The sequence below is a fragment of the Bubalus kerabau genome, chromosome 9, assembly GCF_029407905.1.
Source record: "Bubalus kerabau isolate K-KA32 ecotype Philippines breed swamp buffalo chromosome 9, PCC_UOA_SB_1v2, whole genome shotgun sequence".
Classification (NCBI taxonomy): domain Eukaryota; kingdom Metazoa; phylum Chordata; class Mammalia; order Artiodactyla; family Bovidae; genus Bubalus; species Bubalus kerabau.
This window is the reverse complement of record NC_073632.1, coordinates 97303893-97318721: the sequence shown is the minus strand read 5'-3', so window position 1 is coordinate 97318721 and position 14829 is coordinate 97303893. Positions and strand designations below refer to the sequence as shown.

The 14829-nt window shown below is 42.0% G+C and overlaps 1 protein-coding gene across 3 annotated transcripts in view; it reads right to left on the bottom strand.

Moving 5' to 3' along the window:
• The window catches only part of ESR1 (estrogen receptor 1), a 280990-nt gene that overhangs the window by 23389 nt on the left and 242772 nt on the right, over nucleotides 1-14829 (bottom strand). For all 3 annotated transcript variants that reach the window (XM_055535993.1, XM_055535992.1, XM_055535990.1), the window contains one exon: nucleotides 11276-11409. In XM_055535993.1, coding sequence (XP_055391968.1) covers nucleotides 11276-11409 — 134 coding nt within the window. The remainder of the gene's footprint in view (nucleotides 1-11275; nucleotides 11410-14829) is intronic.

Below are 14829 nucleotides of genomic sequence, written 5' to 3'. Positions count from 1 at the left end.
GAGAAGGGCACAGCTAGAGGGGCTTTCCTGGTGGCCTAGATGGTAAAGAAACTGCCTGCAATGTGGGATACCTGGGTTTGATCCCTGGGTTGGGAAGATCCCCTGGAGGAGGGCATGGCAACCCACTCTGTATTCTTACTTGGAGAATCTCCATAGACAGAGGAGCCTGGCAGGCTACAGTCCATGGAGTTGCAAAGAGTCGGACACAACTGAGCAACTAAGTACAGAGCAGCCATGGGGTCACGTGGTAAGCTGCATATGGTGACCACAGCCATGAAACTAAAAGAAGCTTGCTCCTTGGAAGAAAAGCTATGACCAACCTAGACAGCATATTAAAAAGCAGAGACATTACTTTGCCAACAAAGGTCCATCTAGTCAAAACTAGGGTTTCTCCAGTAGTCATGTATTGATGTGAAAGTTGGACCATAAAGAAAGCTAAGCACTGTAGAGTTGATGCTTTTGAACTGTGGTGTTGCAGAAGACTCTTGAGAGTTCCTTGGACTACAGGGAGATAAAACCAGTCATCCTGAAGAACACCAGTCCTGAATATTCATTGGAAGGACTGATGCTGAAGCTGAAGTTCCTACACTTTGGCCATGGGGTGTGAAGAACTGACTCAATGGAAAAGACCCTGATGCTGGGAAAGACTGAAGGCAGAAGGATAAGGGGACAAGAGAGGAAGAGATGGCTGGATGGCATCACTGACTCGATGGACATGAGTTTGAGCAAGTTCTGGAAGTTGGTGATGGGCAGGGAAGCCTGGTGTGCTGCAGTCCATGGGCTTGCAAAGAGTCGGACACGCCTCAGCAGCTGAACTGAATTGAAGGGGTCTTCCTCACCTACGGATCGAACCTTCATTTCCTGCATTGGCAGGAAGGTTGCTTACCGCGTATCTACCAGAGAAACGCAAGCTAGTGTGTGTGTGGTGCTGTCACTTCAGTTGTGTCCGATTCTGTGCCTCTGTGCGACCCTAAGGGCTATAGCCTGCCAGGCCCCTCTGTCCATGAAATTCTCCAGGCAAAACTGCTGGAATGAGTTGCCATGCCCTCCTCCAAAGGATCTTCCCGACCCAGGAATCGAAACCACATGTCTTACTTCTCCTGCATTGGCAGGCAGATTCTTTACCACTAATGCACCTGGGCAGATCCTAATGTATAGTAGCTTATAAGTCAATGAAAGTGAATGTGTTAGTCTCTCAGCCATGTATGACTCTTTGGGACCCCGTGGACTGTAGCCTGCCATGCTGCTCTGTCCATGGAATTCCCTAGGCAAGAATACTAGAGTTGGTTGCCATTTCCATCTCCAGGAGATCTCTGTCTTAATTTCATTAGAAGAAAAATGGAAAGAAAAGTAGATATAAAGTTAAAAACTCAGAGAAATTAGAACTGAGGCAACCCTCAAGCTACCCCAACATACAAAAGTAGCCATCCACTCCCTCAGGAAAGAGTAACCATCCACTCCCTTCAGGAAAACGTAGGCATCCATTCCCTGCAGAAAAGCTAATCATACAGTCCCTGCAGGAAAGAGTAGCCATCCACTCCCTTCAGGAAAGAGTAGCCATCCACTCCCTTTAGGTAAGAGTAGCCATCCACTTCCTGCAGGAAATCACTGAAGACAGCTGAGGCTGATGCAGTGTTCAAGGACCAGGACTCCAAAGAAGAGGCAGAGAGTGTGTTTTTCCATCTTTCTTTCAAACCAAGTGAAGCAGGTGGATATAACCCATGCATGAACGTCAAGGCCCAGAGGTAGGTCTTCCAACTAAGTGTAGGGATGTCTGGTTTAGACTGAAAACTTTATAGTCTGGATTTCCATAGAAAGATTTAAGGAAACATATATATTCCATTTTGGCTTTTACTTGTTCAGTGAGTAACATGTAGGGAAAGAAAACTCCATTAAAAAACAGTATTGCATTTTCCTTCTGAGCTCAATAAATTAGTGGGGATTTACTGTTGTTTCCTCATGGTTTCCCTCAGTTCAAGTGTTGACACACTTTTAGATTTACAGTTCAGTGTTCCAGGCATGAGGGCAGACAGAGGACACTTAAGGCCCTTCCAAATATAGGGCCTGAGTGTAATTCTCATCCTATGATTAGAACAGGGAGATCCTGAACACCAAAATCCCTGTACAGTATTAGGTTACATACTGTTTTCCCTATTAAAAGTAACAGACTATATTAGTAATGATGATAGTAGCTCATGTTTTAAAGCTATCTTGTTATATCATAACAAACCTATAGGGTTAATAGGACTGTTTAGAATTTTTATGCCTTTTAAAAAATATTTATTTATTTGGCTGCACTGGGTCTTATTTGAAGCATGCTAACTCTCAGCTGCAGCATGTAGGATCTAGGTCTCTGACTAGGGGTTGAACCTGGGCCCTCTGCATTGGGAGTGCAGGGCCTTAGCCACTGGACCACCAGGGAAGCTCCTGGAATTATTATACATATTTTATAATTGAGGCAACCAGGGAAGAGCAGTCCAGTGGCTTCATGTTAATTTAATGATGCAGCCAGAAGTCCCCCCAACCCCATGCCTTTCTTCTGCCTCTAGCCAAGTCCAACTCAACCTAAAGCTGAAGCCTCCTTCTTAGGTAAGGACCCTGCTATCTGTCTCTGCATCACTCTGCTTCCTTTCATCATGACATCCCCTTATCTCCTGACATGGAAATGATCTGTTAACTGCCTGCGTCCCCTGCCCAAACCAGCCTGTGAAAGACAGGCCCACAATTCCTGTCCCCAGTGCTAAGCACCCTTTTGAGCAGTTTTCCCTCATGGTTTGCAAACTGGTTAATTTTAAAATATACCAGAGAACCAGTTTAATTAGGTAACATTTTTTATCTATAGCAGTAGTTTTCAAACTAATTTCCACACACCTCTGAGAATTAAAGGTGGATTCTCAAGGGTACTAAATTGCCTCTTAGCCTTTTAAAATTGTGTGCAATTAGAGATACCAAGGAAACATTTCATGAAAAGATGGGCACAATAAACGACAGAAATGGTATGGTCCTAACAGAAGTAGAAGATATTAAGAAGAAGTGACAAGAAAACATAGAAAAAATATACAAAAAAGATCTTAATGACCTAGACAAGCATGATGATGTGATCACTCACCTAGAGACAGACATCCTGGAATGTAAAGTCAAGTGGGCCTTAGTAAGCATCACTACAAACAAAGCTAGTGGAGGTGATGGAATTCCAGTTGAGCTATTTCAAATGCTAAAAGATGATGCTGTGAAAGTGCTGCACTCAATATGCCAGAAAATTTGGAAAACTCAGCAGTGGCCACAGGACTGGAAAAGGTAATTTTGCATTCCAATCCCAAAGAAAGGCAATACCAAAGAATGCTCAAACTACCGCACAATTGCACTCATCTGACATGGTAGCAAAGTAATGCTCAAAATTCTCCAAGCCAGGCTTCAACAGTACATGAACTGAGAACTTCCAGATGTTCAAGCTGGATTTAGAAAAGGTGGAGGAACCAGAGATCAAATTGCCAACATCCATTGGATCATAGAAAGAGCAAAAGAATTCCAGAAAAACATCTATTTCTACTTCATTGACTATGCCAAAGCTTTTGACTGTGTGGATCACAACAAACTGTGGAAAATTCTTCAAGAGATAGGAATACCAAACCACCTTATGTGCCTCTGGAGAAGTCTGTATGCAGGTCAAGAAGCAACAGTTAGAACTGCACATGGAACAATAGACTGGTTCCAAATCGGGAAGGAGTATGTCAAGATGTATATTGTCACCCTGCTTCTTTAACTTATATGGAGAATACATCATGCGAAATGCCGGGCTGGATGAAGCACAAGCTGGAATCAAGACTGTCGGGAGAAATATCCATAACCTCAGATATGCAGATGACACCACCCTTATGGCAAAAAGTGAAGAGGAAGTGAAGAGTCTCCTGATGAAAGTGAAAGAGGAGAATGAAAAAGCTGGCTTGAAACTCAACATTTAAAAAACTAAGATCATGGCATCCAGTCCCATCACTTCATGGCAAATAGATGGAGAAAAAAAATGGAAACAATGACAGACTATTTTCTTGGGCTCCAAAATCACTGCAGATGGTGACTGAGTCATGAAATTAAAAGACACTTGCTCCTTGGAAGAAAAGCTATGACCAACCTAGACAGCATATTAAAAAGCAGAGACATTACTTTGTCAACAAAGGTCCATCTAGTCAAAGCTAGGGTTTTTCCAGTAGTCATGTATTGATGTGAAAGTTGGACCATAAAGAAAGCTGAGCGCCGAAGAATTGATGCTTTTGAATTATGCTGGAGAAGACTCTTGGGAGTCCCTTGGACTGCAAGGAGATCAAACCAGTCAATCCTAAAGAAAATCAGTCCTGAATATTCATTGAAAGGACTGATGCTGAAGCTGAAGCTCCAACACTTTGGCCACAGGATGTGAAGAACTGACTCATTTGAAAAGACCCAGATGCTGAGAAAGATTGAATGCAGGAGGAGAAGGGGACAAGAGAGGATGAGATGGTTGGATGGCATCACCAACTCGATGGACATGAGTTTGAGCTTGCACCAGGCGTTGGTGATGGACAAGGAAGCTTGGTATGCTGCAGTCCATGGCGTTGCAAAGAGTCAGACACAACTGAACGACTGAACTGAAGAACAACATGGTTAGAGTTTTTGTATTTAGCGAGTCTACAAACTGACCTATGATGTGCCAGGTGGGCATAGTTTCAATAGTCACAGCACTCCTGTCTGTTAGGTATCATTATTTCCATTGTACAGATATGTCTCAGGGAAGTGGCTTATAAAATGGCATCCCTTATCTGCTAAGTGGCAGCGTTGCTTCTCTTGAATGACTGGCCTTTCTAAGACAAAGTCCATGGCACACCAAGTGTTCAAGAAATTAATGAAGGCAGGGACTTCCCTGGTGGTCCAGTGGGTAAGACTCATGCTCCCAATGTAGGGGACCCAGGTTCCATCCCTGATCAGGGAACTAGATCCTACATCTTGCAACTAAGCATCTGCATGCTGAAGATCTTGCAGGCTGCAACTAAGGCCCTGTGCAGCCAAATAAATAAATAAAAATAAACAGTAAAAAAAAAAAAAGAAAAGAAAGAAATTAACCGAGACCATAAGGCTTAAGGCCACACCAGAAGGTGGGAGCAAGAAAAGGCTCAAGAGTTCAATCTACTGCCAACAGAATCCATCAGCCAGCAAGAAGACGGTGAACAACTTAATAACTATAAAGAGCCATTTATCTCAAAATTACGACAAGACAATAGGCAGGGTCCCTGGATAGGAAGTTTGGCACTACAAAGAACTCAAGAGACAATATAATCAACTCTTCTCCACTGTGACAGCCATTGGCATACCTGACAATGTGTCTATATGAGATTCCAAGGCTTGTTCCTATCAGAGAACTTTAACAGTTAAAGAAATAATGATCCTTAATATTTACAGCCAGTATGTTTCTTAAGTGTCCTAATGTCTAATAATTAACAGAAGGAGTGCAAAGTATTCGGGTCTGGAAAGAGGAAATATTCTATGTGATGGGAGCCTGTTGTAATTAATCATGATTATAAATGCTTCTTTGAGCAGAGCGCAGACTCTGGTGAACATACACAAAGCAAATGTCATCACCTTCAGCACCAGATGTTTCATCAAGTCATCAAGACGACAAGGTGTGCCATATTAACAAAGAGCTGAGTGACACACAGAGCTGGCACCATTTTTATGTTTATGCTTAACATATACGCACTTGTGTGATATTCCACAGCCTTTTTTCTTTAGATGAACACCAAGATACACACTTTAGAGATGTTGTCATAATTCTTCCTTTTCGGCTTTTCACTTTAATTTTTCGCTTTGGGTTTTAAGTCCCTATGGTTTTGGCTCTTTTCTGCTCTCTAATATTCCATCAATTGAAAGAGAAATGTCTGAAGATCAATTTTGGATGAACAGGTAATGAAGGGTATGTTTCTACAGCAGGAGGTTGTCCAGGAGCAACCAACAGGCCTGCCAAAGATACCACGGGGATCCAGCAGACACAGAATTGGAGTAAACACAGTTAGTTCGTGCATCAGGAGAGGAAAAGAGATCCACTGTAACACAGAGAAGGCAGAGGAGCTGGAGTCAGGGGTCTGACAGGCTCTCCAGGGAGCCAGCTGGATAAAGTTACCAGGGAGCAAAGTAGGTGAGGCTCTTCAGAATTATTGAGACATATAAAGAATGATGGTCAGAAGAAAGTTAAGAAAATGGATAGAAATAATTATTAAATTGAATTTGAAAGCCAAATCCAACATTTATCAGGGACTGTACATTTATACATATTGAGCTTTGACTCTTGAATTTTTCTAAGTCTTGAAAGAGTCCCTAAAAAGGTGGTGTTCTGAATGGGAGTGGGTTCTGAAGGCTTTGTGAGGATCACATATGTGGGGAGAAAGGATGCAAAGAAGCAGTCAACCGACAGGGAATAGGGACACCACCAGTTTTCATTAAGGTTAGCCAAAATTAAATAACAATTCATTATTATCTATCAGATAAATCTTGCTCTAAAATTTCTCCAAATAAAATTAAATAGCACAACTAACAAAGCCTCAGAACAGCTGCAAACTCTATTGTTATTACCCTCCTGTCCTTGCATATTTTTTTAAGCCTAGTGAGAGGGAGGCTTTTAAACTAAAAGCACTTCTGCGTGCTAAGTCACTTCAGTCGTGTCTCTTTGCAACGCTATGTACTGTAGCCCACCAGGTGCCTCTATCCATGGGATTCTCTAGGCAACAATCCTGGAGTGGTTGGCCAAGCCCTCCTGCAGGGGATCTTCCCAACCCAGCGATCAAATTCTTGTTTCTTATGTCTCCTGCATTGGCAGGTGGGTTCTTTACCACTGGTGCCACCTGGGAAGCCCCAAAGTACTTAATTATGTTGAAAAGAGGCACAAGCTGACTCTGTTTAAGTCGGAGATTCTCATAAGTGATGATGACAATTGTCACTGACTGAGGACCTACTATGTTCCAGGAAGTGCATTACACACTTTTTATTTATTTAGGCTGTGCTGGGTCTTCACTGCTGCACACGGGCTTCTCTAGTTGTGGCATGGACTTAGCTGCTCTGCAGCATGTAGAATCCTAGTTCCCCCACCAGGGATCGAACCTGTGTCCCCTGCATTGGAAGGTGGACTCTCAACTACCAGACCACCAGGGAAGTCCATGCATTACACACTTTATACACAGTTTCCCCTAGATCTCACAAAAACCCAAGGAGACAGACATTATTTTTCCCATTATCTAGATCTTTAATAAACTGAAAAGGATGACATGTTTCATCATGGTGGGCACAGCACAGGAAAAATGGGAACTTTTTAGGTCCCTTTGGTCATACCCAGCAAACAAGCATCTATTAAGTGACTAGACAGTATAATACTTGTTGGCAGTTTACAGGCTCTGAGGAATACAAAAAAGCATTAATGATTTATAGAGAAATTAGGACACATGCGTAAAGACTCCACCTGGGTTAAAAAAAAAAAGCAACTGGAAAACCAAAAGCAAAAAACCATGTCATTCATTTTCGTTTGGTGCTGGTGTAGTTGCTAAGTCCTGTCCAACTCTTGTGATCCCATAGACTGTGGCCCACCAGGCTCCTCTGTCCATGGGATTCTCCAGGCAAGAACACTGGAGTGGGTTGCCATTCCCTCCTCTAGGGGATCTTCCCAACCCAGGGAATCAAACCCCATCTCCTGCATTGCAGGCAGATCCTTTACTAACTGAGCTACCAGAGAAGCCCTATATATCTTCGTATACTTGGTGTAAAGTTCACAGTGGGAATTCCATCACTGATGAGTTCTTGAATGAATGAATGATTGAATCAATGAATGAAATCAGCCAACCAACTGACTAAATGCTAGAGTGTGAGGTATTAGCTCTAAGAACTAAAACAGTCTAGAGAAGAAAAACTCATTACGGACGGGGTCATAGCAAGATTTCCTGAATGAAGTAAGATCTGAACTGGGCTTGAAGAATTTGAAATACTGGAATTACAAAAAAGAACTAAAGTCCCATTGGATAGCAGGAATACTGTAAATGGGCCCAGAACCTCCTCTCCGCTGTAGCTCCAGCTCCATCCTCCTCTTCCACTGCTGCTCCCTCAACAGCCTATTACCCTGAGTTCATCTGCCCTGTTTGCATTTGTCCTACCTTGAACCCTGTCCAGCTAGCTCTCAGAATCCCTTGACGCTAATACTGATTGGGCGAAGACATCTTCAGATTAACCAGAAAGGCCTCTGTCCTTTGGTGGAGAGTGGAAAAACAGTGCTTGTCCTGTGGATGATTGGAGACTTTTGCAAGCAAAGGAATAAATTCTTCTGTCGCAGAAATGATGAAAATCTCCCACTCCCAAATAGCTGTGAGGAGGCCTTCTCATGGAAACGTTGGCACCTGGGAGACCTTGTCAAGTCTTCCAGAAACACATTCCTAGTAGGTCCTCATAACAACCATTCAACTCCCCCTGTGCCTCTATGCCAAAGTCAAGGCCAATGTAAACACACCCTTCTCAGACTTTAGTGACAGGGGCTCAACATGAAACCCCAGGTTTCTCTACACACTGAGGTTTTGTTTCCCAAGTATCAGGAAAACAGCTTCTAGCACAGTTGTCCTGAATCATTTCTAGCTTGCCTTCTGTCAGAGAGTCCAGGAATTAGCGGCACTTTGTAGTTTGTCTCACAACAGGTGAAGAATGGCCCCTGATCAGAGCTATGGCTTGCTTGGGTTTTAAGAAAAGCCCACACCTCCGGTAGTTGGAAAAAGGTGTTGATCGTGGTGACCCTCATATCACTGATCACTTCTCTGAAAAAGGCCCAGAGAGCCACACCCCTGTGTTTTGCAGTCAAGTCCTTTTCGATTCTGTTTTTTTCAGGAACAATATGAGACGTCGGGAGCTGTGCTCAGCAGGCAGATCCACTTTTCCAAAACAGAAATCACTCTGGGGGTGGAAAGAGTGATTTCACTTTTCCCAGGTTGAGAGGCAGCTTCTGTTTTGCTACAGCCCATGAGCCAGCCAGCAGTACTGCTCTTGAGAGAAAAGATGAGCTACTGGAGTCTCACAAAAAAGACAACTATGAACTGTCACTGAGATGGTGCCTTGTTTCTCCAAAATAGCATTCCAGCCCTCCCGGTGCAAGGCAGCTCACAGAATATCCTGAGAAAGAGGTGAAGGAACAAGGATGGAGGCGGCGGTGTCAGGAGGCAGCAGGTGAAGGTCCAAATTCTGTGGCAAGAAGTACTGTTTTTGAGATGCCAGTGCCAGTCTTTTCATAAAAGACTTTCTTGTGAGGGCTGAAAGTGTTTCCCTCTGGGATTTAAAAGACTCAGGCCTATAAATCCAATATTTTGATGGCAAAAGTTCCCCCTTTTCTATTATATAATATGAAAAAAAAAATACACCCTCTCACAGGCACAGACCAGTAATGCAGGAAAATAAGATACGCATCTGAAGAAAATATTTTTGATCATCAAGGTCAGAGCATCTACTTCCATTGATTATATAACTCTGGTTAATTTCACTTCCTGTCCAGGGTATTATTTCCTGGTAAAAGTAGGGAAAAAAGTCCCAGCACTTTATAGGCCTGCCTTCCCTGAAATTAACAGATTGTCCACACGAGAGCCGTCGGCGTGTGCCAGCCCTCCAGCGAAGAAGGAGCAGGTTCGGGACCTGGCACGGTGCAGCCGAGTGGCACTGCTCCCAGAACTCTCCTCCAATAAAGAGCCATTGTGGGCTCTGGACCCTTCAACCAACAGGACAAATGACTCAAATGAAAAGCACAATGCATGTGAGTGGAACCTGAAACTTGAATGGCGTGGTAATCACTTCCTTAGTAGAGACGCCATTATTTTTCACACAACTTCATCCTGCAATTCAGTCCTTGCCTAGTGTAATGGTACAGATTTCCATTTATCAGTTGATAAGGGAAAATGATTACTATCAGAACCATTAAGCAATACAGGTTACAAGCACTGGTGGGGAGAAGTGGAAAATTGTCAGGGGAGGTGGGAAGGGATTGACATTCATCAGCAAAACACCTCAAAAGACAAGCAAGCGCCAATTCTCCCCAAATGGGGATCAACAAAGACTTTAGTTCAGCTACTGGGAAATTTGAGACCATATCGAAGGGTGTAAGAAGCTAAATCTAAAATCAGGTCCAGGGCTTCCAGGCAGCTGTGATTTCTGTGTGAGAATGAGGTCTCCAGCAGGAGGCGGGCCTGGGGCTGGGGGGCTAAGGTCAAGGTTAAGGGCATCTAAACTGTGCAGCTGACACCCCATTGTCAAGCATCAGGTGTTATAGGCTGGAGATCAAGTGCTTAGATTTGACTGCTGAAGAGGCTGGGACGAGTCAGGGTGCTAATTCAGGCTGAGCCATAGTTTCCATCTGGATGACCTGGAGTGACTCATTATGCAACAGCCAACCTCACTAGCAAAAAAAAAAAGGATGCCACTGTCAGCTAAGATTTCTCAAATGAATAAATAGGAAAGGACAGTTGAATTGGATACCATGGATCAAATGAAAACCACTCTTTTAGCTGGACCAACATACCAAATTCCATGTTCCTTGGTTTTAGAATTAGGTTTTTCTATCTCTGAGTCAATGGTATTTTTCAGCTAATCAGTTTTGACCAGAAACACAGTCTGTCTCAAATAAGTCTCTTTCCTTATGATCTGAAGCTTGGAACTGGTCACAATATCCTAACAGGGTCAACCACTCTACTTACTTTCTGACACATACAACTAACAACAGACTTATGTCCATATACATGTGTCACTTTAATAAAAAATAAATAAATAAACTCATATCTGTGGAAGGATGCTACTATTTCAACAAGGCCATCTGATTCAATGCTGAATTTTTGCTTTCATTCATCTTATTTTATCAGCATGGTTTTGCCTCCATAAGTCATCTACAAAAAAGATGTGTCTGTGCTCACCTGTGCCAGCCTCTGCGACCCCATGGACTCTAGCCCACTAGGCTCCTCTGTCCTTGGGGTTTTACAGACAATACTGGAGTGGATTGCCATTTCCCCCTCCAGGAGATCTTCCTGACAGAGGAATCAAAATTGCATCTCTTGCACCTCCTGCATTGGCAGGCAGATTTTTTTATCCCTAGTGCCAAAAAGATAGCTAATTTAAATGTACGTCAGTTGCTGTTTTCAATTTGTGATTATGCCTTTGTAATAGGTAGCTTGTATCTGGTTGAAAAATACAAATAAATGTTTCTTCCAGTAACTTGGCATTAAATTTTCCCATGTGATTCACTCACCAGAATTAAGCAAGATGATGGATTTGAGGCACACAAACTCTTCTCCCTGGAGATTCATCATACGGAACCGAGATGAAGTAGCCAGCAACATGTCAAAGATCTCCACCATGCCTTCCACACATTTTCCCTGGTTCCTATGAAAACACACACACACAAAAATATTAAAGCACAAAAAAATTGCAGAAGACATGATAAGGTTTACATTCATAAAAATCTACTGATTCCAAATCTGTAACAAAAAACCACGGCCCATTCTCTTCATGGAGCATGAACATTCACTTGAATTCTAGAAGGCAAGATGGAAAAAGATTTTTCATCCACAAAAAGACTTCCATTTCAGATTCTTAGAAAAGATGTCTTGTTCAGTCCCCAAATCTGTTATGTTAAATATGAAGTTCTTCAACCTATGGATAATTAAACATGATTTTAATTCAGGTAAAAACATTATTCTAATAAATATTTATCAATCGCCTACTATATTCTAGTTGCTGTGATAATAATAAGAATAAAAATAGGGCTGCTAATATCAATATGCTCATGACCTTGAGATAATACAATTTGTATTAATAAATGTATATAAAATGATTTGGAGATACAGGACCAACTATGAAAACTATGAGCTGTAGTTGTGTGGAAACCATTAATGTTGCCTAGGATGACAGGTAAAGATGTCACTTATCTTTAATGAGTGGACATTGAGTGGACACTTTAAGAAAATGTAGGATTTCATTGGGTTGAGGTATGAAAGCATCATTGGAAAAGCTCCCAAACATGGAAAGGAGGAACAGTGTGAAAAAATCTGGCGGGAGAAGGAGATAGGGCAGTAGTCTAGGAAAGAAGATGAAAGAGATCTTACATCATTATAAGAAGTTTAAGCATCTTCCCTGTACAACAAAGCTTTGGTGTCAAGGATTTAACATTAGTAGTTGTAACTATTAAATAAGCAAACCCAAAGGGAAGTTCCCTGGTAGCTCAGACAGTAAAGCGTCTGCCTACAATGTGGGAGACCTGGGTTTGATCCCTGGGTCAGGAAGATCCTCTAGAGAAGGAGACAGCAACCCACTCCAATACTCTTGCCTGGAAAATCCTATGGATGGAGGAGCCTGGTGGGCTACAGTCCATGGGGACGCAAAGAGTCAGACATGACTAAGCGACTTCACTTTCATTTTTTACTTTCAAAGGTTCAAAACATGCAATATCTTCAAAAGAAAGTATTAGCATATTTTTCAATAGGATTGGTACAGAAACTAAATGCAGAGATGATACATCTGAAGGGAATGCATTCATCTAGTTATTCATTAACTGAATTTGGGGCATGATGAGCTTGGGGCATAGGAAGAAGCTAAGATATTTTATGCATATGCAAACATATGTTTGTAACATATATAAAAATTTAAAACATGAACAGTTAACACCTTGTCCAGCACTTTATTTTGTTTTTAATGGATATACTTAAGAGTCCTTCATCAATTGTTTTTAACAGCGGCACAGTTTTTCACCAAATGATTTTATTTCTTTAATCAGTTTTTTGTTGTTTGACTTTTAGTTTGATTTCAAGTACTGTGCTGTTACAAACATTTCATGCAATGTCTATACTTATGTTTATGTCTAGACACATTCAAAATGACTTATTGAGGGCCCATTATATATGAGGCTTTGTGTTAACATTAGGGTACAGGGAGGAAAACCATGGACCTTGTTAATATAGAGATTGGGATGGTGGGGTGAGAAAAATTAGAAGTTTGGGATTAGCAGATACATACTACTATATATACATAAACACTCAGATCCTACTGTATACCACAGTATAGTATAAAAACATTCAATATCCTGCAATAAACTATAATGGAAAATAATCTGAAAATGAATATATATGTGTATATATATAACTGGATCACTTGCTGTACACCAGAAACTAATGCAATATTGTATATCAACTTTACTTCAATATAAATCTTAAATAAAGAGATTCAAAACAGAGTCAAGACAGACAAGGAAAAAGATGAGTGCAATACAAGGTATATTCCCCAGAAGAGGTGTATTACATCAAATAACAGTCTCTCCGAATTTAACCCACATCAATATTGAAGCAATTGTCATAAAGTTCTCAGTTAAAGGTAAATGAGTTTTTATGTAAAGTGCTTAAATGGCATGTAGCGCACCATAGGGGCCATATTTAAGTCTTAGCTACAGACAGTGATAAGTAGGTAGAGTCATAGATATCAGGGTAGAGCCTGGCCTTTTTACCTGAAGTATCCAGGAAACAATTCCCAAAGTGCCTTCTGCTTTGTGGAAATCTGGGTGCATGAGAGCTCTACATTAGCAGAGGGGAATCTTGAAAAGATATATTGCTCCACGGGAGGAATGAGCTGGTGTTACCCCAAAAGGTGAGTGGGCCTCAAGCCCAAGTGAGCCTTAAACCAAAAGTGGCCTTAATCTACAAGTGAGCTTTCCTGTCCTGTAGCTGATATTTTGTTTCTTTCTAGTGAAAAAATAAACAAGGAGAGGGGGACATGTTTGGAGGCTAAAGCTTTAAAAATAACAACTCATAGCCAAAATAGAGAAATGTTCCTTTCTCAGTATAAAGTCTTTGTTTACTTAACAGACTGCACACCGGCGGGGGACGGCTTCTCAGTGTGGGAGGGAGCCTGTGTTTGCCTGCTGTGAGCAAAAGTTCAGTTCAGAAACGGAGACAGTGGAGTTTTCACAATCCTCTTTTCTTCTCATCCCCTTACGACAGTCTCCTACATTTTCTCATGAGAGTTTGTTCTTCACTCTGCCAGTGAGAGTGTATTCTCTTCAGCCTCTTCTCAATGGATGCTATCCTGGCATTTCTAAGCAGCAGTTATTACCTGGCCACAGCACAACGCTGGCGCTTCAGCACACTTTAGGACCAAGCCCTCAGCCATGGCGCACACCCACGACTCTCACTTCAGTTCTTAATGTGTATCTGTGTGTGTGTATTTGCACGTGTTTGCACGCACATGCACGTTCTCTTTTAGAGGACATGGAGGGAGCATACATGCCTAAATATAAATCACTGAGACAATTTGATAGAAGGACCCTGGGTCTAACCTTCCAAGCAAACGGAAGTGCTTCATATGGGCTGGTGTGAGTGTCAACTCGGAGGCTCCTGGGGGAACATTCATTGCAGTGAAGCTGCAGTTTTCTAAGCCGTGCTCTAAGAGTCTGGAAAAACTTGACGTTGATGTCTCCATAAGAATGAACTCACTGTCTTTCGGTGGAAAAACTTCATTTGGTCTAAACGCTTTAGCCAATCCGTTATTTGTGTAATAAATAAAAAGCATGTACTCTGAGAGCCCTGATGATATTTTCAGTGAATCACTAGAATGTCAGCTGCATGGAAATGACTGACTACATGGTATGTGAGGGTCTCCCATCGGCATTGCCACCAGCTGAAAAGGTTTGCTGAGTGAGCTAGTGAACAGCTGATTTCTCACCCTAAGATCAGGTACAAATCCACATGGATTTGGAAGGTTAACAGACGCTCATCACCTGCCTGACACAAAGGTATCATTTACTATCCACGGAGG